The sequence below is a fragment of the Zerene cesonia genome, chromosome 19, assembly GCF_012273895.1.
Source record: "Zerene cesonia ecotype Mississippi chromosome 19, Zerene_cesonia_1.1, whole genome shotgun sequence".
Lineage (NCBI taxonomy): Eukaryota > Metazoa > Arthropoda > Insecta > Lepidoptera > Pieridae > Zerene > Zerene cesonia.
In genome coordinates this window covers 9,253,748-9,278,011 of record NC_052120.1, presented here as the reverse complement: position 1 = coordinate 9,278,011, position 24,264 = coordinate 9,253,748, and the positions used below count along the sequence as shown (strand labels likewise).

The 24,264-nt window shown below is 33.9% G+C and overlaps 1 protein-coding gene across 1 annotated transcript in view; it reads left to right on the top strand.

The window, feature by feature from the left end:
* LOC119834424 (gamma-aminobutyric acid type B receptor subunit 2) overlaps nucleotides 1–24,264 on the top strand; it is a 41,827-nt gene that overhangs the window by 15,122 nt on the left and 2,441 nt on the right. The window contains exons 2-14 of the mRNA XM_038358782.1: nucleotides 5,660–5,829; nucleotides 11,354–11,497; nucleotides 13,953–14,065; nucleotides 14,350–14,512; nucleotides 15,951–16,016; nucleotides 18,284–18,460; nucleotides 18,939–19,181; nucleotides 20,362–20,422; nucleotides 21,011–21,239; nucleotides 21,897–22,032; nucleotides 22,557–22,645; nucleotides 23,251–23,440; nucleotides 23,743–24,061. Coding sequence (XP_038214710.1) covers nucleotides 5,660–5,829; nucleotides 11,354–11,497; nucleotides 13,953–14,065; nucleotides 14,350–14,512; nucleotides 15,951–16,016; nucleotides 18,284–18,460; nucleotides 18,939–19,181; nucleotides 20,362–20,422; nucleotides 21,011–21,239; nucleotides 21,897–22,032; nucleotides 22,557–22,645; nucleotides 23,251–23,440; nucleotides 23,743–24,061 — 2,100 coding nt within the window. The remainder of the gene's footprint in view (nucleotides 1–5,659; nucleotides 5,830–11,353; nucleotides 11,498–13,952; nucleotides 14,066–14,349; nucleotides 14,513–15,950; nucleotides 16,017–18,283; nucleotides 18,461–18,938; nucleotides 19,182–20,361; nucleotides 20,423–21,010; nucleotides 21,240–21,896; nucleotides 22,033–22,556; nucleotides 22,646–23,250; nucleotides 23,441–23,742; nucleotides 24,062–24,264) is intronic.

The following is a 24,264-nucleotide window of genomic DNA, read 5'->3' as shown; positions in this document are numbered from 1 at the left end:
CACCTAGAAGAATTTTTGTGTTAGACAAGGATACCTCAAGTAAAAGGTGCTCAGCCGCATCAGAAGGTGGAGGTTGAGCAGCTTCCTAATGGTAAAATTATCTTTGTAATCGGTTCTGTAATTTTTGTATGTAAACATTACAAACACATACGAAAACACAAATGTTTTCTCTTTGTTATACTAGTTTAAATTACTGCCAAATTATACCATGAATTCATAAATCGATTTAACAAAAACAGTTGCAGTAACAAATGTATTTCGTTCGGCAAATGGGTGAGCCAGAGGCCCGTATCCTTTTCCTCACCCTTCCCAGTCCATTCCTTTAATCCCGTCGCCAATCCTTTTCCTACTCTTTATCCCTAAAAAGCGGGTAACATATTACCAGCGGCCCTACCTCCGGTGAACGAACCACCAGCTGGTGGCCCACTATTAGGTTCAAAAAAATACACACGTGGAATTAAATAACAAAACCGAAACATTAATAAACCCGCCAATAGCGTCGCCGAATGTGTAACAAGTGACAATTGTGTTTGTCACGAAAGAAATAATGAGGCCGGTCCCATATATATTATCATTGTGGGAGCTTGATTAATCTCTTCATTAAACGAAAGTGTTTGTTTTCTTTATCAATCGCCTTCAAAAAATGAGATAATCAATACGTCTGTATATTTTTTGCTTTGTTACCTTAGAACTGACTTTATCGATGATATGGGTGAATCGATTTTGATCCATTTTTTATTTAAATGCTGGTGTTTCGATGGTCGTATTAAAATTTGGTCTAGTTCTGATATGTACAAGGTGATTTAGTTTACTTTTTAAAATAGTTATATTTTGTCCTAGCTATCTATCTAACACATTTTGCGATTCATTTTTGTTTTTATAGAGGTATACATTTGTTGTTATATAAGATTTTTCATTCAAAAAAACGATATCATTTGTAGGTAAGCTAAAATTCGTCCAAATCTGATCAGCCGTATAGTCCTGAAAGCGTGACAGACATGAAGACTTATTTCCTATTAATCAAAGAAAGGTCAGACCAGTTATCGTTAATATCAATTTAATTTGTTAATTCTTCTTAAAGATTTAACTCCAGCTTAATATTAATTATACCCTCCTTAATCCAGAATGATTAGTTTTGGTTAAACATTATTAATTTCTGGTCTCACTGTAATTAAAGATCGTCTGCTATGTATATATCCTTGTATTATATCCTACATATACTTAGGAAAAAGCTGTGTTCATAGAAACATATCAAGCTATATATACATACTAGCTGTACGCCTTGGCTCCGCGCGGGAAGTAATTTATCGTGACTTAAATAATATAAATCATTATAGTTTTTAAGTTGGTACGGTGTGCTAATTTGAATAAAATCGGTTTAGCAGTTTAGGAGTTCATTGGGATCAAACAACGTGACACGTAATTTATATATAGTAAGATTGTCAGGATTGAGGATTCAATCTTTTCACAAACATACTAAGTCCGTCAAAATACATAAATTCAATAGAAGAATACCCGGACACTAAATAAAATATGTGGCATGGTGGCTCAAGTGAGGACCTTGGACTTAAAATCGGACAAGTCGGGGTTCGAGACCGGGCGAGCGTGCAGGAAATAAATTGATTTTTCAATTTAACTGCACATGTGGATAACATCACCACCGCTTAAAACGGTGAAGGAAAACATCGCGAGGAAACCGGCATGTCCAAGAATCAAAAAGTTCGACGACATGTGACATCTACCAACCCGCACTTGGCCAGCGTGGTGGATTATGGCCTGAACCCTCATAGGGGGCCTGTGTCCCAGCAGTGGGAACATGTATGGGCAGAAGATGAAATAAAATATGTACCACGTGACATTATAACCAACCAATGCAGCATACATATTCTATCACTAAGCGCTTCATCAATTGATGCTATAATTGAATAACAGAAACAGCTTTCAACATCCACTTTACATGGCTATAAAATGAATATAACGTGAAGCGCTTCACGCTTGAAGGCACGTGAGCTGATTGCACTCGGCCGGAAACTACTCTACGAGAAAAACAAACACTTGAGTTCTATGTTTTGTTTTATTAACAGGTTTATATTGACTTGTATATGTGTATATCTTACTGTGTTACAATACGTTATCCTGTAACATTTAATGGTTTTTTTTTTGGTATTCCTTATCCTACTAATATTATAAATGCGATAGTTTGTAAGGATGTGTGTGTGTTTGTTGCTCTTTCACGCAAAAACTACTGAATCGATTGCAATGAAATTTGGTACGTAGATAGCTGGATAACTGGAATAACATATAGTCTATACATGTTCCGATTGCTAGGATACAGGCCTACTATGAGGGTTCAGACTATAGTGCGCCACGCTGGCCTAGTGCGGATTGGTAGATGTCACATGTCGTCAAACTTTTGGTGCTTGGACGTGTTTCCTCAGGATGTTTTCCTTCATCGTTTCGACCAGTTGTAACGTTATCCATGCGCAGATAAATGGAAAAATCTATTTATTTTCCGCACACCCGCCCGGTCTCGAAGCCACGTCCTATCGATTTTAAGTCCGAGGTCTTTACCACGGAGCCACATTTGCTTTTTAAGCGAGTGTCTACGTAAAAAACTCCAAATCTCGATTTTGACCCACTTGAAACACAGATGGACAGATCTTAATCATGAATGTTTCAAATAAATTATTATTATCTATAAAAATATTTGTTATCTATACTAATATAATAAAGAGCAAAAGTATATTTGTCTGTTTGTACCCTAAAGGCTCCAAAGCTACTAGTTCGTTTTTGAAATTTCCTTCACCACAAGAAAGCTACATTATTCCCAAGTGCTATAGGATACTTTTTACCCCAGGAATGTACCACGGGTAAAGCTCTGACATTTTCTTACCAGGTTGCCTGGCAGAGTATAACGCCGCCTTTTGTATGAAGTGTTAGTGACTAATTACTTCGTAAAAGGTTTAAATTTTTTTGTACAATAAAGCATTGTAAATAAATAAAATTGTCGTTGTTTTAAGGGATTTGAAATCCAATACTCCCAACTGTAAAGATAGTGAACGATTGACAGCTCTGCGCTATCCCCGAAGTGGTTATAAGGAATCTATTTTTATGTTTTGTTTAAAGCTTCATTGTATTTTTGTTAAAGCTGTGAATTTATATTAGAAAACTAGCACTTTCGTATTGATTCATACACTACCGTTATATTAATAATGAATTAATTATATTATACATATATGAAGAAATATATTATATGAATGAGCCTAGGGGCCATCATAAACTTCATCATGAATTGCTTATATAAGATGAAGGACAGTTAAATATAATCTAATTTACATATTAAACGCATATTCAGACCAATTTTACAGAACATATTCAAACAATTTTATATAATCTATTGGTATAATTCGAAAACTATACACATATTATTTTTAATATTGAAAACACATATTATTTTTTAAGATTTTCTCAAATTAAACGAACTTGTCTATTTGAAATGCATTTTAATGTGTTTTAAATAAAACCCCTTATTGATTTTAGTTTATTGCACCTTTATCTACGCAGTACCATCAAAAAATCCACAAAGCACTAACGTGAAAGCAATTTGACTGTCTCAAGCCCTGCGAAAACCAATTAGACGGTCAAAGTAAATCTTTGCCGCAAACATTTCCTTCTAACACAGTTAACGTACTCAGAGGTCATCGCAGTGCTGACGTAGACCCTTTTCCTGTACCCCACATGCATTCGAGTACGTGCTAATTAAGCAAACATCACTGGACATGCCGAACTAGAGGGAGTTTGGATGTTGTGTGTAAGATAGTTTAATGTGTAGTCGATACAGTCATGTATATAGATGATTCATATCATGATACTTATGATATCAAGGTGAAAGTAAGGTTTAGAATGGAAAATAGTGGAGTTTTATCCCTTACTAGCTGTGCCCCGCGGTTTCACCCGCGTAAGTCCGTATCCCGTAACAATATCGAGATAAAAAATTGCCTATATGTTATTCCAGCCTACGTACCAAATTTCATTGCAATCGGTTAAGAAGTTTTTGCGTTAAAGAGCAACAAACACATACACATCCTTACAAACTTTCGCATTTATAATATTAGTAGGATTTCAGTACAATATAGCCACTTGAAAAAATTAATCTGTGTCTTGTTACTTTTCGTGCAGAATTTGATGGATTTTACTGTTTTTTCGTTTGAAGATATTTAGTTTGGAGATATTTTGCGAAGGAAGGATAGGCAATTTTTGTGAGGTCATTACCTGAAAGCTATACACTGATACATATCATACTTAAATATCATAAAAGCAATTTATAATTCTGTAGAAAGCAACATTCCAACTAACTTTAAAAAAAATGTTTCATCACTTGTCCATTCTTAGTGGTAGGTACTGGAGAAAAAACAAATATGAAAAAATTCATAATAATATAAAATCGTACATATTGAAATTATCTGATCAACATAAATCGATACCAATCGAGTTTGAAACGCCAAATATAACAGGAACAAAGGAAATGTTTCCATTAAATGAATTAACGTTTTAAGAGGTCATAATATCTGAGATGACATCTTTTATAGGTCATGAAAGTGCGATAGATTTACGAGTCGAGAAATTGGTAAAAGACCATTACGTTGGTTTGACAAAGTATCGCGGATTGCTTTAATTTGAATATATAAGTTTATAATATGATTTGAATATATATATATGTATATATATATATATATATATATATATATATATATATATATATATATATATATATATATATATATATATATATATATATATATATATATATATATATATATATATATATATATATATATATATATATATATATATATATATATATATATATATATATATATGAAAGTATACTATAATAAGGAAAATTATAGAGATGTTACAAAAATAATAGATTATAGATACTACAAAGTTGATATCTCGGCACACTCTCTTTTTAAGTTATAAAATACTAAATACTAAATTTATTTCTTAATCTAACGGATTTTAAAATGTATTAAGAATATATCCCAAACAATGGTCAAACTCAAGATTCAATTAGATTTCTTCTTGCACTGTAGTATCGTCATAAAACAGTTTTACCATTTACCACCGGAAAAGTTAAGGTTAAGTTTCGGAAAGCAGATTCTACACAGAAGAGCCGGCTAGGAATTGTGTAGTGATTCTTTTAGAATAATACTCATCAAATAACAAATTGGATCCTCCATATAGCAAGACTAGCTGTCCGCCCCGGCTTCGCCCGTGGTACATATATAGCCTAAAGCCTTTCTCAATAAATGGACTATCTAACACTGAAAGAATTTTTCAAATCGCACCATTAGTTCCTGATATTAGTGTGTTCAAACAAACAAACTCTTCAGGTTTATAATATAATAATAATAATAATAAAAATCATCTTTATTTAGTTCTCACAACATTAGTCCATAACAAAAACTTAAAAATACAGAAAAGAGAAAGGATAACGTAACGATATAAGTATAGATATATAGACTAGTTTCTTGTAGGTAGGTAAAGCAGATTGGATACTTCAGAGGAAGAACATCGATTCCAACCACTGACACTAGTAATTATAAAAGAGCCATTATATTATTATCAATATAAAAATAGCAACTTTTGTCCACAGAATCGTCCCGCGTGGTTTCAATACTGGGCCTATTCGAGTTATCCGTGGGTGACTCACCGCGAGCTGATGGTGTGTCGGAGTTGAATGCAGCGAAGTTAGCCGTGGAGCATGTGAATAAGCGCACCCTACTCCCGGGGTATAGGCTCCATCTGATCACCAATGATACTAAGGTATAGTATTCAACGCCATTTCATTAAACAAACTACTGTCTAGTACAAGCATACTTGTAGATAGGTATGGTATTTTGGCAGGACCTAACCTAAATTAGCATTATAATTTTGGGCTATTCGAAATTTTGACTAAAAAATGCTTTTGTTGTTTGCTTTGAATGCTTGCTATTGGAATTTATAGATTCTTGTTGTTGTATGTATAGAAAATACAATAGCTACATGTATCATATGATCTACTATGTTATAATATGTGGGCGTTCAAATATTGTTTTGTTCTTTAAAAGATACGTTGCTATTTGAAGCGCTAAATTTTTCCTTCATTTTTACTTAATGCACGGCGAAAGATGTATTAAAATCATTAACATTGATTAAACTAATATGCTAATATATATTATAGGTTAAAGTAAATATATTTCGCAATTATATAAGCTCTTTCCAAAATCCTTTCTTAGCCGATGCCTATTATATTGACTATGTGCATGCCATTTCGGCCCGATTGTTCCAGTAATTTGAGCTGTGCTTTGAAAGATCAGTAAGTCAGCTTTGAAATCTAGTATTAAGATTACCAGGATACATATATGTTACGCAAATAATAGGCCGTATAACGTACAATCTAATTAGATCAGTTAATTTGTATACAGCGTGGGTGTACCAACGTTTACTTAGGCGTAGGCTTGACAGAAATTAAGATAGAGGTGAATCTCTGGGTTTTGATTACAGTGCTGGATGACATTTGGACTCATCCCACAGAAATTAATTCGATTTTGATTCTGTTTTCAATTCGATTACAATTTTGTTTCTAACTCGATTTTGAATTTTTATTTGTAACTAATGGCGGTTTTATATCTAGTTTTTGATCGAGGTGAATTTTTGAATCACAACAATCGTACGCTGTCTTAGTTTTCAAGGGTACAAATTTAGTGTACAATCGACTCAAACTCGATTGGATCAGATCTCGATAGTGTTGGGAGTAAGCCTGATATGGGTTTGGTTTGGACTAGCTGACCTACTTCATCACAGTTTTATTTGATTTTTCTAACTCAATTTTTTATTTTCAAGTGCTAGGTTTATATAAATTAAAATATTGAATAAAATTTAAACAATACTTCAAATAGATAAAGAACATGAAGAACATAAAGAACATATTATATTCGGTTCCAAAACTCGAATACCGACTGCTTGAAATTTCTTTTGATTTCATGAAATAATAACTATTTGGGAATTTGTGTCAATATTTTGTGTCATGTGTATAATTTTGTACATTTGAAATTTTATTGATAATATTTGTTAATGATCTTAATTGTAATTCTAGTGAATTTTTCAGGCGTCTAAATCTAACTAATATTATAAATGCGAAAGTTTGTAAGAATGTGTGCGTGTTTGCTGCTCTTTTACACAAAACTACTACAACATATGGGCAACTTTTTATCCCGATATTCCTACGGGATACGGACTTACGCGGGTGAAACCGCGGGGCGCAGCTAGTTGAATTATAATTGAAAGGTAATTTTCCTACAGCGGACTTTAATAGCAATCTTAATTTATACTTTTACGATATGAAAATTTAATAAAACATGAAATATCATTATGAAAGTAAAAAACCATCCGCTAAATTTAATTTTATTTCATGATCTTTCTCTTATATATTGCTAGGATAATAAAAAAGCCTCACACCCCTTATAAATTTGCTGGCGCCATTTATTTATATAACCTATGTTATTATCATAATTCTGATGCTTACAACAACACTCCATATGCTTGACACTGGTAAATAGACATACCTTCTTGCCACGCAAAAGAAAAAAAGCAACACTTCATAAAAAAAAATCCGTCAATATCCGCCTAATAGTCAGGACTAAAGGCCGGGTCAAAATGGACATAGGTACATAGTTTTATACACTCAAAAAATATTACCTCCTTTCGTTGCTGATAAAGGAAGTATAACTATCACAAAGAAAGAAAATAAACAATCAGATAAATACATTATTATTCTTAATTAATATAAACACTTAATGGTATATCGATATACATTTAAGACCACATCTCCCAGCCTGCCATAACCCCAACCTCATGTTAATTGCTAATTAAAATCATAACCTAGAATAATTAACTAAATTATATTAGTAATAGTTGTATTAGTAACTGAATACTAAGAAAGTTGTATATAAAATATAATTAAATTTGAATCTAATTGCCTAAGTTGGAGGCTTATTTTATAGTTATAAAGGCTTATGTATTTTTCATTTTTATGCTGTACGGTTGAACCACTTTTTGTGAATTTTTAGTATTACAGACTTGAATATGGTTGCTGCCTTGCATTTTATTACAAAAATAAATTTATAATCTATATTTATTTAAAAATTTATGTTTGTGTGTTTGTTAAGTTATAAGGGGTTGTTTCTAAATCTACTTAATCTATTTTGTTTTATTACACACTAGCTGCGCCCCGCGATTTCCCCCGCGCAAGTCCCTATCCCGTAGGAATATCGGGATAAAAAGTTTCCTATATGTAATTCCAGTTGTCCAGCTGTCTACGTGCCAAATTTCATTGCAATCGGTTCCGTAGTTTTTGCGTGAAAGAGCAACAAACACACACACATCCTTACAAACTTTCGCATTTATAATATTAGTAGGATAGTAGGATTGTATGTGAAAGAAAAGTGAAAACGTGAATAACACGCGAGCGAAGCGTGGGCAAGCTGCGTAGGTTAGAATAATATCAATTTTAATACGATATATTTTAAGCTCAAAAGAGCTTGTCGCTAGTTTTTTGTTTTGTAACGGTACTAATGAACCTATATTATTGGTCTAAGAGATTGCGACGGCCAGATCCTCCTCAAAATATATGAGAACTTCATATTGTAACAAATTTGAGACACTATTTTAGACACATCCAACTACCTGATATCTGCCGAAGCCACAGCCCAAGTTTCATAGCCCGTTTTTCTCACATATATATCGGGATACACAGAGATTTTCAGCTTTCATGATTTGACAAAGGTCTATCCGTCGTCTTTATATTCTAAGCCTAGAAGCTATGTCAAGAGTCTAGGTCACAACAACAAGCTAGGCAAACGCACAGCGTTATATTGGTCCGTATTCAAGACTCTTACTTGGAAGTATGAGTATCAACGACGTATTCATATGTGTGAAATGTTTTAGAGATTAAAAACTTTTAAACGGATTCTAAACGCGATTTGTTCATTTGGTCTCCCCGTGACCACGCTCGCTATTAAGTGTTCGAAACGTCGGGTTAATAATATAATGAATAAATCGCGTTTAATTAAAATCCGTTAAAAAGTTTTAGAGAGTTATATCAAAGGTATATGTTATGGTCTTTTTCAGGATTTTTTTTTGCATAAAATCGTGGTATCAAGTTTTATTTGGTAACAGGTTTGTGTTGTAGAATAGGTTTAAACGCTACATAGTAGCTATAATATAATGTCGCTTGGCGCCGTATGTGTGTCTGGATGCTTAGATCTTTAAAATTACGCAACTGATTTTGATCGTTATTTAATGGATAGGATTGGTTCAAGAGAAAGGTTGTGTATATATTATCTATATTGCGCCCGTGCGAAACCGAAGCGGGATCGATGTATATAATTTTAATAACACAGGTCACGGTTACAGAATACATCGTTAGATAACACACTCTCAACCTGAATTATTGAAATTTGTCGTACAAATTGTTAGCAGTTTACAATTTAACATATTATATTCGATAGATCGCATGTATCGATTAATCGTTAAATAGTTATCCACCCATTCGATGTGGGTTAAATTACGTTTGATTTGTTCAAAAACAGATGTAGTAGCCCGGTGAAGCGGTGCTCCATCGGCTCGCAACCTGCACTTGACGGACGTTTGGAAAAAGTTATCACAATTTTTAACAGTTTGCAATTTCTCGAGTTTGATTTTTATTTAACGATATTCACAGTTTCACGGTGACTATATTAAATGTAGCTTGTAGTTGCATGTTACAGTTCAACGATTTAATTAACATTATTGGGAAAAGGATTGAATATTTAAAAGTATGTTACATTGGAGGTTTGTTTGTTAACTGTATTCATCATCATCATCATCATCATCAACCCATATATGTTCCCACTGCTGGGACATAGGCCTCCTATGAGGGTTCAGGCCATAATCCACCACGCTGGCCAAGTGCGGGTTGGCAGATGTCATATGTCGTCGAACTTTTGATTCTTGGACATGCCGGTTTCCTCACGATGTTTTCCTTCACCGTTTTAAGCAGTGGTGATGTTATCCACATGTGCAGATAAATTGAAAAATCAATTAATTTCCTGTACACTCGCCCGGTCTCAAACCCTGACTTATCGATTTTGAAGTCCGAGGTTCTCACCACAGAGCCACCACTGCTTTTATGAATGCGATTTATAAATCGCTATTATTTCAAAGGAAAATAAACTATAATGCCATAGTATCAAGAGTGTTCTAGCATAAATGAGCATTAAAAGCTTGGTAAGTGGAACGTAAGCCACAGCACGTGTGCCAAAACAATGCTTATGTTTAGATGCCCTGCGGTGAATTACATCGTTACAGTGCATCTGAAAATACGTATGTGTGAGATTTATAGCACAAGACAAGAGTGTAGAGCATATTTCAAATTAACAAAATTTCCCCTCACATTTTTACAACCGAGTCCGAGATAGGACAAATATATTTTCCACTTTTCATTACTACGGAGCACAGGAACTTTCTCGAATGAAATTAATGATATTTTACGGTTCTGTTTATTAGTTTTAAGCTCAAAACTGTTCTTAATTAACTTGTGGTTTCGCGGATATTTACGAGTTTGATTTATTTAATTTTCGTGTTTTATTTTCTTTCAATAAGAACCAATTTGCAATATTTTTATTAGTTCATTTGAACTATTAAACAATGAACAAAAACATTTTAGCTTACTATGATATTGGCATGTATACAAAGTATATCTTATTTTCTATTCTACATTTTGTTATAATTGAAATTTAAAATATATTATTTAAGAATTTAAATACAGTCATTATAATATAGCCATTATATAACAGGCTTTTATGTTATAAAAAGTTATATCACAGCTGATCCGTCAGGAAATATAGAAAAACACAGAAACACTACACATACATACATATATTCACTGACACACTCACACAAACTATTCCCGTATACTGAAATTATATCGGGTATGTCAGAATCTTCACTTGGAATTTTATTTTTCAATTTCTTTCATTTTAGTTGTTTATTGTTTATTCGTTTGTTCACACACTGTATCGAATAGTTAATGGTGTATCTTGTAGTTGGCGTACATATTTGTAAACGAAACTATTTATTGTATGTTTGGCTGTAAGGTACCTTTTTTAAAAATCATGTAAAAAATATATTATCTTTAATGAAGTCATCAGTTTATACGTTACAAACACCTAGGAAAAAATCAGGCATACGAACAATCAACCTTTTCTTACAACATAGTACATTATCATTAGGTATCATTTATGTAAAAATCTTCTATTTTCCTTAACAGTGCGATCCAGGAGTCGGCGTGGACAGGTTTTTCCACGCGCTTTACACAGAGAGAGAGTCCAGGATGGTCATGTTGCTTGGGACAGCTTGTTCTGAAGTTACCGAGAGCATTGCGAAGATCGTGCCCTATTGGAATATCGTGCAGGTAATACCTAATACTTCAAATATGAACAGGGATATTCAATAAACAACGAGGCTATCAGTCACGCTTAAAAGTGTCTAAAACAAAACTTAGTAGCAGTTGCAATATATTGTTATTCCGTTAAAAATAAATATAAAAAATTACCTATGTAACTTTTTGCTGGTGTAAGAATTTTAAAATCAGTGCAGCAGCTATTACAGAGCTTACTTAGCTCCAACAAACATAGACTGATCTCTTTTTAGTATATGGATCGAACATGCAATTAGTAAACATAATTTCAGCATTTAACGATATTTCTATCGGAATCTCTTAATTTCAAGCTAAAAACATCCCAATAGAAGAACCCGAATTCATTATGTTCCAATTACATTCTTCACGCTTTTAAAAGTTCTCTAATTAAATACATCTTAGGAAAAGCGTAATTAACAATATCGTGCTCAACTACCTTTGATCTTTTAAAGTTCACTTTTCAACTATTCCCACTCGGGGAAACTATTCGATAAGAAAGGCCTTTTGTTTCAAACAAAACGACTTTTACTCATTAAAAGTTTCAACGCGTTGTTATAAGTTAGGAAGTGCACAATCAAACATTGTTAAGAGTTTAAAAGAATAGATTTTAGCTCGAAATATATGTGAGATATATGTGAGATATAAAAAGCAGTGGTGGCTCAGTGGTGGTCGGATTTTAAAATCGATAGGTCGGGGTTCGAAACCGGGCGAGCGTGCAGGACATAAATTGATTTTTCAATTTATCTGCGCATGTAGATAACATCACCACTGCTTAAAACGGTGAAGGGCCGGCATGTCCGAGAATCAAAAGTTCGACGACATGTGACATCTGCCAACCCGCACTTGGCCAGCGTGGTGGATTATGGCCAGAACCCTCATACTCCTATGTCCTATGTCATGTGCCTGTGTCCCAGCAGTGGGAACATATATGGGTTGATGATGATGATATGTGAGATGGGTGCGCAGCTGTGCAGATATGCTAGAATGTACTGTTCCGATTTGGCGTTTTATATTAATGAGGACTTATGAAGGGTAGTTTCAAGTAAACATAATCATTACGAAGGCTTTGCTAGCTTCACCTGAATGTTTTGTTTTCAGGTATCACTTCTAACCATTTCTTTGGATCGTACACGTTCTAAAGATTTCCTCTCACCTATTTTATACAAAAATCGCAATGTCGTTTGAATAATTCAATCCTAATAAATAGCGATCATGTGCCAATACTTTTTAACTTTTGTTCATTTATTATCTATATACAACTGATTAATTCTTTACTAGGTATAAGAAGTATTCCTTGAATTAGAGAACTTCTTTCGAGAGCTATATAAGTGGCTAATACAAATGTTATAAAAGGTACGCCACACTTTCACAAGGTTTCTTGTGAAAGCTCATGGGCAGTGCTGAACGTTTTCCTGTATTTATTAAAAAAGTGCAGATTTTTATTAAGTTTAGTTTTTATGTTATAAGCCAGTACCCGCTGGCGCTTCACCTGATTGTAAGCGATTACCACCGACCATAAATATTAGCATAGATAGAAAAATGCGTTAGCCCAAATTGGCAAATACTTGGTATACTATAATGTATATACTTTCACTATAATATAAATACTGCGATTGGTAAAAATGTACAAATTAAAGTGTCCTAAATGCAATAAGCATTTTGATCATGTCCAATATTAATTTCAACCATTTGATAGAGTGGTTATCACGGTGCAGATCACAATTCTAACCCAATTTAGCTTCAAAGCGGACACGGCTGTTGACTAAGATTCATTGCTGCGTGACTAATCCTGGGATGCTCGCTAACGAAGCATCCCTTCATTACAATTAGGCTTGATTTCACTAGATGTGGGGCTTTTGGATACTGATATGACGTTGTTGGATTGGATTTGCCAATATGAAGGTAGATTTATCTACCTAATTTAGTATGCCAATGTAATCTCTATCTTCTAATATATTAAATTCTCGTGTCACAGTTTTCGTTGCCATACTCCTCCGAAATGGCTTGAACGATTTTTATGAATTTTTTTGTGCTTATCCGGTATCTATGAGAATCGGCCAACATTTTTCATACCCCTAAATGACAAGAGTAAGGCAGAACAGCGTTTGCCGGGTGCAGCTAGTTATATCTAAATATGAAGAGCCTGTATAAAGATGATTGTGTGGATGAAATTTAGCATTTTCTTGTGTGTGATTTATCTCGAGTATTTTGAATAGATATAGTAGACGTGTTTCAACGCGATTTATTCATTATTATGCTTTTTTATCCCGACGTTTATAAAAATTTACAGCGAGCGATCACGGGGTCAGTCAGTCAGTTTGTCTAAGTTATTAAATTTATTCAAATCTCAATTTGAACTAAGTTTGCCGAATTTTTTATTATTTTATTTTATAAATATTCGTAACCAATGTACCTACTCTTAATTATATAATTCTATATTTTTACTTAGGTCTCATTCGGGTCAACTTCACCAGCTCTCAGCGACCGCTCCGAGTTTCCACTTTTCTGCCGCACCGTGGCACCAGATTCTTCACATAACCCAGCCAGAATAGCTTTTATCAGGTAGTTATCTATGTTATTTTTAATTACTAATCACATATTTTAACAAATCACTTGGACATCGGATCTAAATAAATAAGCCTCTTAAGAGGTTCTTCTTATTTTAAATGAATTAAATTAATTATTGTAAAAAACTGATTTGAATTTATCAAATTTATATTTTGATTTATCGACCAATTATTGAAGTTAGGTGAACCTCAACTGTATAGCATTCTTAAAATATCCTCTGACGTTATTTTTTTACAAAAATTATGACTAATCCTGGAAAAATTTAACTTATTCGTTAGGCAATTTGGCTGGGACACGGTGACAGCATTTTCTCAAAATGAAGAGATCTACTCACTGGCTGTTAATGAGTTGGTCACTCAGTTGGAAGCAGCTAACATCACATGCGCTGCATCTATTACGTTTGCTGAGTCAGATTTTAAAGAACAGTTGCAGCAGTTGAAAGTAAGTATCAATAGGTTTTATGACAAGAATTCATTAATCAGGATTCTTTAGCGAAACTTCTAGACAGAATAGCTACTATATAGCGTGGGTAAAACTAACTAGATTGTAATATCGTCATCAGCCCATATATGTTCCCACTGCTGGGACACAGGCCTCCTATGAGGGTTCAGGCCATAATCCACCACGCTGGCCAAGTGCGGGTTGGCAGATTGATTGATTGCAGAGAGATTGTAATATAATGGTTGTTTATTCTATTAACGATATCTTTTAATAAAATAAACAAGGCTCCTTATTCTAAATTAAACGCACACAATTTTATTTAGAAAAGGGTTGCTGATAAAATTGCCAAATTCTAACAATACAAATCTAATTAAATTAAAGTTTTAAGACACTGTAAAAGTGTGGCGTTAAATTACTGGTGTTTTTTTAGGGTAAATGCCGTTAAAGTCAGATCATTCATTCACTAAATAAATATACTAACAACTTATGCAAAAAAAAAAATGCTTAAAATTCGTCCCGAGAAATACAAAAATTCTAATTAACTTCGAAAGATGACACCGTCAATTAAATTTAATTAAAAATAAATGGACTCTGACTTGAAATCATCTAAAAACTTGCACCTCACTTCGGCAATGTAGATTCGTCATTCCACCTCCAAGTTTTAATAGCTTCTGTTAACGAACGAGAACGTGGAAAGGGACTTAGAAGATTAAAGTATTAAATTAAGGTGTTAAATGTAACGGAGTTAACCCACTGTGTACGGGTATTATTGGGATGTGGGCTGCGTTAAAGTTGGTACATTAAAAGCCCGAAAGATTTTAACCCCTTTTACCTTTCACAAAGTTTTTAGTGTAAAATGTACTTTCTTTAATTATACACCTTATAGCTTTATACGTATGGAATAATTTCAATTGACTGATTTGTACTTAATGCAGTATAGTATAGTAAAATGTCTTGTGCTAGTGTGGGTTTTTATGGAATTATTTCATATCTGTTAGTATGATTTATTTATTTGAGGTCGCTTTTTAACATTGAGGTCATTAGCGACCACTATAATTAGTACACAATTATCCTAGAATCCTACTATTCCTACTAATATTATAAATGAGAAAGTTTGTAAGGATGTGTGTGTTTGTTACTCTTTCGCGCAAAACCTGCTCAACCGACTGTAATGAAATTTGGTACGTAGGTAGATGAAAAACTGGAATAACATATAGGCAACTTTTTATCCCGATATTTCTACGGGGTATGGACTTAAACGGGTGTAACTGTGGGGCGCAGCTAGTACTTAAAAAGGCGTATAAATTTAATAAATTTTAGGAACTTTGTTTTTATAAGAAACGATTTATTTTCTCAGTATTACATTCCTTATTATAAACAACATTTATTTGAAACTTTGGAAAATATTTTGTTTTCAACGGTTTAAAATTGTTCGCAGAATTTAGACACAAGGATCATAATTGGCAGCTTCTCGCAGGAAATGATACCGAAGATATTCTGTGAGGTGAGTTCTGTAAGGAAGATTAATGATCTGACTGTTGTTCTAAAAATGTTCAATTAATTATAATTATATGCTTTATTAATTTTCAACTAAAGTACCTTATCTATATGGTGGAAATTATTTCTAGCACTTGTTTAATTCTTATGAAACGATGTACGAATGTGTGTACATGATATTAGTAATTGCTGATACCATTTACGAGTTACTCTGCTAATAAGTAAGCAAATATCTATGTAATCGTAAATATACATTTATACATTAATACGGTGACAAAACATACACTAATCACACTTCACACTAATACTATAAATGTGAAAGTTTGGATGTTTGTCCGTTAATCACACTGAAACTACTGAATGGATTTTTATGAAATTTGGTATAGGCAGAGTATGAGCTGAGTTGGGTGAGAGGATACTTTTTATGCCGATTAATTGCTCCCTTGGGATATAACAGGAATCTTGATATCCAGGCGGACACGGGACGAGCGACTAGCGCTATATAAAATAAAAAACATGCAATAATTGTTAAGCTCATATTTCATTGTTCGACTTGCGTTAAATACATAAACTTCACAAGGATTTGCTGTTCGTCAGTTCCTGCTTATCATCGACAATTTTAATGCTAGCAAGGCCTAGATGATATTTTTGTTTATTAATATTTTTCGCAATTCGCGAGTGAATTGAGCTGTTTAAAAAATAGCTTATATCATTATCTAGCCTCTCAACTATCACCAGACCTAAATCTTATATATAAAATTCTCGTGTCACAATGTTAGTCTCTATACTCCTCCGAAACGGCTTGACCGATTCCTCTGAAATTTGGTAAGCATATTGGGTAGGTCTGAGAATCGGCCAACATCTATTTTTTATCCCGATATTCCTACGGGATTCGGACTTACGCGGGTGAAACCGCGGGGCGCAGCTAGTATCATATAATAAAATCGCGCCGTTGTGATGTGGAATAAAAGCTTAGAAACAAACACACTTTCACATTTACAATATTAGAATAGATTGCATTATGAGGTTGAATTTCTTGATTGTACGAGCCTATTTGTATTAAAACATTTATAATTTATTCAACAAGAACTAATAAATTCAGAAATTCAGGACTTTTCACTTCAAGTTACTGCTAACATTTGAATTTTAATTACCTGTAAATCTATTTCACGTGTTTGAGTTTTAATTCTTGTAACTAAAGAAAATACTACAAAACATTTAATAATAATTAGGATAAATGTCCTGAATATTTGGATAAAAATTAAAGTTTTTTGGTATTTGGGAAGTCATTAATAATCATATTGAAAAACTAATATGACAGTGCGAAAGTAATTCTGTGTGTCTATCTCTTCTTCACGCCTGAACCACTGAACCTTAATTTGGACATAGGATAGCTTTTATCCCGGACAACCAACGAGATCGGTAATAATGCGGTTTAAGTGTCCCTGGCATTGTCTATCATTTCCCATGACAGCACGAGCGAACCCGCGGACGTAAGTTTTAAATAAATACTGAAATGCAACATTAAGTATTACTGTTTATTTAAAACGAACTGTCCGTAGCGAAATCTTCGTCATAAAGGCGTGACATCAAAATTGCTTAAAAGATTACCGCAAAAAGATGCTAAAATTAATTACGAAAAGCCCAAATAAAATAAACATCCGTATCACAGAGTGGCACTCGCTCGACCCTTTATTATCAAGCACAATACAGAACGTGCTGCGGACCAGTCACGGGTTGTGACAAAAGAAACGCTTGCTTTTCAGCTTTGAGCCCTTTCGATATTAGATAATAGAATTAGGCGGAAGCTTTTTAGATGTTGTAGAGAATTGATCGGGGATATTGGACTAGTGCCTTATATTTTCTTTAATGTTATTAACAGCTATAAACGGAAGTTCCCAAAAACGAAGGTGTATTTCGACTGGTTTTTTCGTTTGCCGGGATTGTTTTTAGTCAGTTTTGTCAGAAAGGATTGCCTATCTATATATATCTATCATTTAAAAAGAATTCATCATAGGTTATAATTTAAAGATTTTTAAAAGATAACATATTTACACACAGATTACACATATATATTTTTATTTAACTAATGTATAGTTCGGATTTTCTATCTCTATATCAAAGCTAAAGTCGTAATTTTTTTCTAATATATGACCATTTACCAATAATTTATGACCATTTGAAAATTATTAAGGAAGAACAATAATTAATATATAAAAAATAGTAAAGTTCCTATACGTCTTACTTTCTTTCTAAATGTTAATTGTATCATAGGCATTTCGTCTGGGCATGTTTGGAGCGGAGTATGCATGGCTGGTAGCGGGGGCGCCGCCCCGGATCAGGGGCGCGGCGCCTTGCGCGAGGTCCCAGCTTGCTAAGGCGCTGGAGGGCTTAGTGTCTGTTACCGCACATAGAGGGATCGTTGGGAATGTCGCTTCCTTTTCTGGTTTGGTGAGTATAATTTTAGGATGAGATCGGACCTTCCCAGTCCTTTCCTTTATTTCTCTCGTAAATCTTTTCTTAATCCCTTTCCATGCATTTGTAGAGGCGTAAGGTCTGCAATCAACCTTACGCTTCTCCAAATGCCCATGGGCGGTGGTAGCGCTTACCATCAGGCAACCCACCAGTTCTGATGCTGATATGCCGATTTAATGACATAAAAACATCCACTATACGTATTATTAGTCCGCCCCTGCTTCATCCGTGATACATAAATAGCATTCAGCAATCACGAACATGTCCACGGGGGAAATACTTTTAAGCATCGGATTTGGTAAATACGTACCTTTAACCTGTGACTCGAATTTTTAACATTTAACATAGAACAAAATAATAACAGTAATGACTTTATCACATTTAAGAACATAAATCAGAATTTAATACACTCTAAAATGTTATTACCATACCCTTAAAAGAGCGTTCGATACAGACGAACGAAATGTTCCACCGCGAGATGGAAGCGGTTGGCGTGCCAATATCGCCCTTCGCCCCTCACACATACGACGCAGTTTGGGCTATAGCGTTGGCGCTGAGCAGAGCTGAACACTTGTGGAGGACCTCTGACAGTAATACTACTAAGACGCTTGGTCTGGGACACTTCGACTATGATAGGAAAGATATGGCTGAAGAGTTTTTGAATCAACTGGGAAATTTGAGCTTTCTTGGCGTATCGGTAAGTTATTAGTGTTTAATTGATAATTAATTCGTAAAGACGTAGACTCTTCTTTAATCTTTAAACTGGATTCGACCGGATTCTGTTGAGTATAAAGGTATAGTTTAAGGGTATAGTTATCGACCTGATCATAAAAATGTAACATTCAGTTTAACCTATTCGAATACTGAATTTCATTCAAACCGATCAAGCTGTTTTCACCTATATATAGATAGGATATTTATTAAATTCTATTACATAAATAATATAATTACTATACCCACATATTAACAAAAAACAGTGATATTTTGTTATTTTTAAATTATGTTCGAAGGACATCTTTTATTTCGATACAAGCTAAATTGTTTGCGTCAATTTCAAAATATATTATAGAATTTTCAACTAAAAAGCTCCCAAGATTTTATTCTATAAAACAGTTGATACCTCAGACACCACATCAATCACCAGCACAATTTAAAACAAATTTCGCCTATTTACATAAGAAGGCTCCGAGCAACCGCTAATACCCAAAATACGAAAGCATTCGACTCAGATCCAACTGGATTCATTCGCATTCTTATACCCAATCTATTATTCACGGCTTATACTGGAATCTCACGAGAAATACTGGAAAGTGGGACTGATGTTATTTGCACTTGCGTAATTCGTGTCCCTAATTGTTATTGATAGGTCTGTGTGGTATTTTATTTAGATTGTCGAAAAGGTCATGGTCGTTGGATACATAAGTTAAGCTAAATTTAATAGAAACAATATTAGATCAATTATACACATATTTGAATACAACATTAATAATTTTAAATCTTTAATATGATTATACAAATACATTAAAAACGGGACAATCGTTTTTACAAATGATAATTTATTTTTTATTATATGACATTTGTTATTTTGTATGGTATATGGTTATGGTATAAGGGCTATTCACATTAGTATTCTAAGTAGTAAGTAACTAAAATAAACAGATTTTTTGCTTGGATCATTTTTAACACTAAATGGCATAATGGAGAGACTGGTTTTGCTTACTCCGAACAATTAAATCAAACCGCGAGATTATTCGATTAGAAAAACAAATAACACGGAGTGAAGACTTAACGCAAAATATGCTGTGTGGCCAAAAATTTTGGTTGAGTTATTTGTAAAGAAATGACTGTGTGAAAAACTGAAATCCATTCGATTATAGGGTCCGGTATCGTTCAATGGAGCAGACAGGATAGGAATGTCAGCGTTTTATCAAATTCAAGGTATGATTTTATCTTCAAAGTAATTGTCTTTGTGCTTTTACGAGTAGAAAATATGATAATACTAGCTGCGCCCCGCGGTTTCACCCGCGTAAGTCCGTATCCCGTAGGAATATCGGGATAAAGTGTTGCCTGTATGTTATTCCAGTTGTCCAGCTACTCTCGTACCAAATTTCATTGCAATCGGTTCAGTAGTTTTTGCGTGAAATAGCAACAAACACACACACATCCTTGCAAACTTTCGTATTTATAATATTAGTAGGATGTATGCTTATATTGTGGAGAAGAATATAGGAATGGAAGGCATATGGCGCAAATGGTATTGCTGGTCATTGGTACATATTCCGTTGAGGTTTAAAAGATAAGACCTTTTGTCTCTTAGTCTAATTCAAGCTGAAGAGCTGGACACAGATACTCCTCACATCATGCTAGAAAAAAACATTAACTATTTGCTCCCCACTGCTCCATAAAAACCTCCAATAAAATGTATTATTAATTGCCATGGCTTAGTTAAATATGTGATTATGTTTGAAGCATATACGCGTAAGTCATCAGTTCAAGAAAATGTGTCTAAAAGAACTCGCTTTCCAGGAGGTCGTCCCAAAACAGTGGCGCTCTACACCCATGGCAAAGAACTGACGTGTCCTGAATGTGCCAAACCTCTCTGGGCGGGAGGTATACCTTCAGCCAGGAGGGTGCTGGTACTCCGCGTGGACTCTGTGTGGGCGCCAGCCAGGCTTGCAGTTACCGCCCTGTCGGCTGCTGGCGTTGCTCTGGCACTGGGGTTTTTGGCGTTTAATTTACATTACAGCAAGAGGAGGTGACTGATACATTCTAAATTGTAGAAAGCTGGTTTATGCAGTGATTTTTTATTAAAATAGCACGTTTTAATGAATAACAAGGTATAAAATTGTTGTTATATGCAACTGACATACATTGTATTTTAGTTTTTTTTTTTATTTAATTAAAATAACTCCGCGTAATATAACATAACCATGGGTTATGGCATAAAAAGACTGTCAACTTCCCGCGTCCAAATAAATATGTTTTACCCTAAACCGTTTATCATATGTCAAAATGTCCGGCCATTATATGAAATTATTTAACCAGACATATGAAACGTATTTAACCAGTTCTACATTTAATACCTGAGCTTTTATTTTAAAACGCTGAGCGGTACTTTTAGCTTGTAGTTATGTAATATTTAAGTACATAGTATGTTAATATGTAGTATATACCTACATATATAGTTTTTTTATTTAAACTATATATGTAGGTATATTATCATATATGGTTTAGTATTTTAATTTATATGGTAGTTTGGAGGAGATTAGTAACTAGCGATAAGACCGCGATTTGTGGATAATTTCTCTTTTGCTTTTATTTTGTCCTTTTTTATGTATATTGAGTGTGCTATAAAGTATATTCTATCTTATCTATCTTTATGTAAATGAGTATGCATCCTTTGTTATCGTAGATCTATCAAACTGTCATCACCTCGGTTGAACAACATGACGCTCATTGGCTGCGTGTTGGTGTACACAGCGGTGGCTCTACTGGGCGTTGATAATGCTATCCTGCCTTCGTATATCCCGTTTTCAGCTATGTGCACTGTAAGTGTAATAAATTTGTCTTTTTTTAGGGAAAATTTTGAATATCTGGCGTAGTATATTGCCGGTGTTGCCGTTTAATTCACTTAAATTGATCTTTTAGAATTTGATCTTAAAAGTAGCTTTAAATATATATCACAATTTGTAATAAGCAAATGATAGATTATTTGCAGTTTGGCTTAAGCATCTACGTATAAAATTTCATCCGACGCCATTCAGCCACTTTTATTTAATTTAGCAACAATAAAGTACTGCGAAAGTTTTATACATTTATACTACCATAATTCAGATTATGTAAAGTTATAATATATTTAAAAATAGACGCTCGTCTCGGCTCCGCCCGGACATCAAAATTCATGTTATGTCCCAAGCGAGCATTTAATCGGGATAAAAAATATCCTATCACCCAAATCAGCTCATACCAAAAAATACTTCTTGATAAGTAGTACCTGACGACCAAACATCCAAACAAATACTTTCACATTTATAATATTAGTGTGATAATGTTATTTCCAAATGTGTTGCAGAGTAGAGTGTATATACTGTCCGCTGGATTTTCTTTGGCATTCGGCTCTATGTTCGCTAAAACTTACAGGGTTCATAGAATTTTTATAAGGTAAGTTTTAACTCGATATTTTCTTCTTTAACTTTAAAAGGGTATACTTGTACGTGCTCTGGAAGTTTTTATGTATCTTCAAGGTGGATTACTTTATTTTAGTTCCAGTGACATCATTGACATTTATAATTTTTAAAGTCTGCCGCTCACTTATACAATTGAAATATATCAATATTCTATTGGATATTATGAGATCAAATTTATACATTACTAGCAAACCCGGCGAACTCCGTTTCGCCACCAGATGGCTGTATGTAAAAAATTATTTTCCCGCTTTTTTGTTCAAATTTTTCCTGAATTTTCTTTGCTATAAACCTCACGGAGCCCGAGACCTTTCCAACGAATGCAAAACCGTGGAAATCGGTTCCTGCGTTCTGGAGTTATAGCGTCAGGAAGTAAAACCCGACTTATTTTTATATAGTAGATTTCAGTAAGCTTAAATCACTACTGTAGGGCCGTGTCCATCTCATTTTTAATAAAGGAACGTAAATTTTCTTACATTTCTTACTTTTTAATTGATATACTTTTTTATGTTCTAGCTTGAATTATTGTTATACCAGGCGTTTCTTTTATCTTTTCTCCATTAAAACTAAAGAATTTTCCAGCAACCGTAGCGGCGTTTGTAAAACAAAACTTCTTCAAGATACTCCTCTAATCTCCCTCGTTTGCGCTCTTCTTGTCATTGATGGTCTATTGGTGACTCTTTGGGCTACCCTGGATCCTATGGAGAGGCATCTGAAGAACTTGACCGTTGAGATCAGCGCAACGGACAGAAGTGTTGTGTATCAGCCACAGGTAGTGTATAATTTTAATCATTATGTAAATTGGGTTAAGATTTACTTATATTATAATAAATAAATTCCTGAAAAAAATTACCTCAAGAACAATAATTATAAAAATACAATCGACACATTTTTCTATTAAATATTTGTCTATTCATATTGTATAAAATATCAATCATTAAATGATTTTATCACTTTTATCATGCCTAAAACTCGTCTAGGCTAGTAAAATGTTTTCGTGACTATCCTTGATCAATTCACCAAAATCACAACCTAAAAATACTTCCATAAAATTGACATCAAAACTTCTTCCAGATAGAAATATGTAAATCGCATAATACAACGGGTTGGTTGTGCGTGCTGTACGCCTATAAGGGATTACTTCTCCTAGTCGCAGTTTATATGGCCTGGGAGACGAGACACGTGAAGATATCCGCCTTGAACGACTCCAAGTATATTGGCATCAGCGTATATTCAGTTGTAATCACCAGTGCTAGTGTTGTAGTCATTGGTACGATAATATCTGAGCGAGCAACGTTAGCGTACATCACTATAACCAGTTTAATTCTTATAGCTACAACATCAACGTTATGCCTGTTGTTCTTGCCAAAAATTGTTGCTATCAGGAAGAAAGGTAATTCATTCAACTCCTCATTAATCTTAGGATAATATTCTTGAATTTTTTTGACAAATCAAGCTTTTTCGACACGTTTTAATAGCTTCTTGTTTATACCTTTTACACTTGATTTTGACTCACTTTATACGGTCAAATTCACAAACACAAACTCTGTATACTTGTCCTGGATCAGTGACAATACAATAATTAATAAGGAAAGC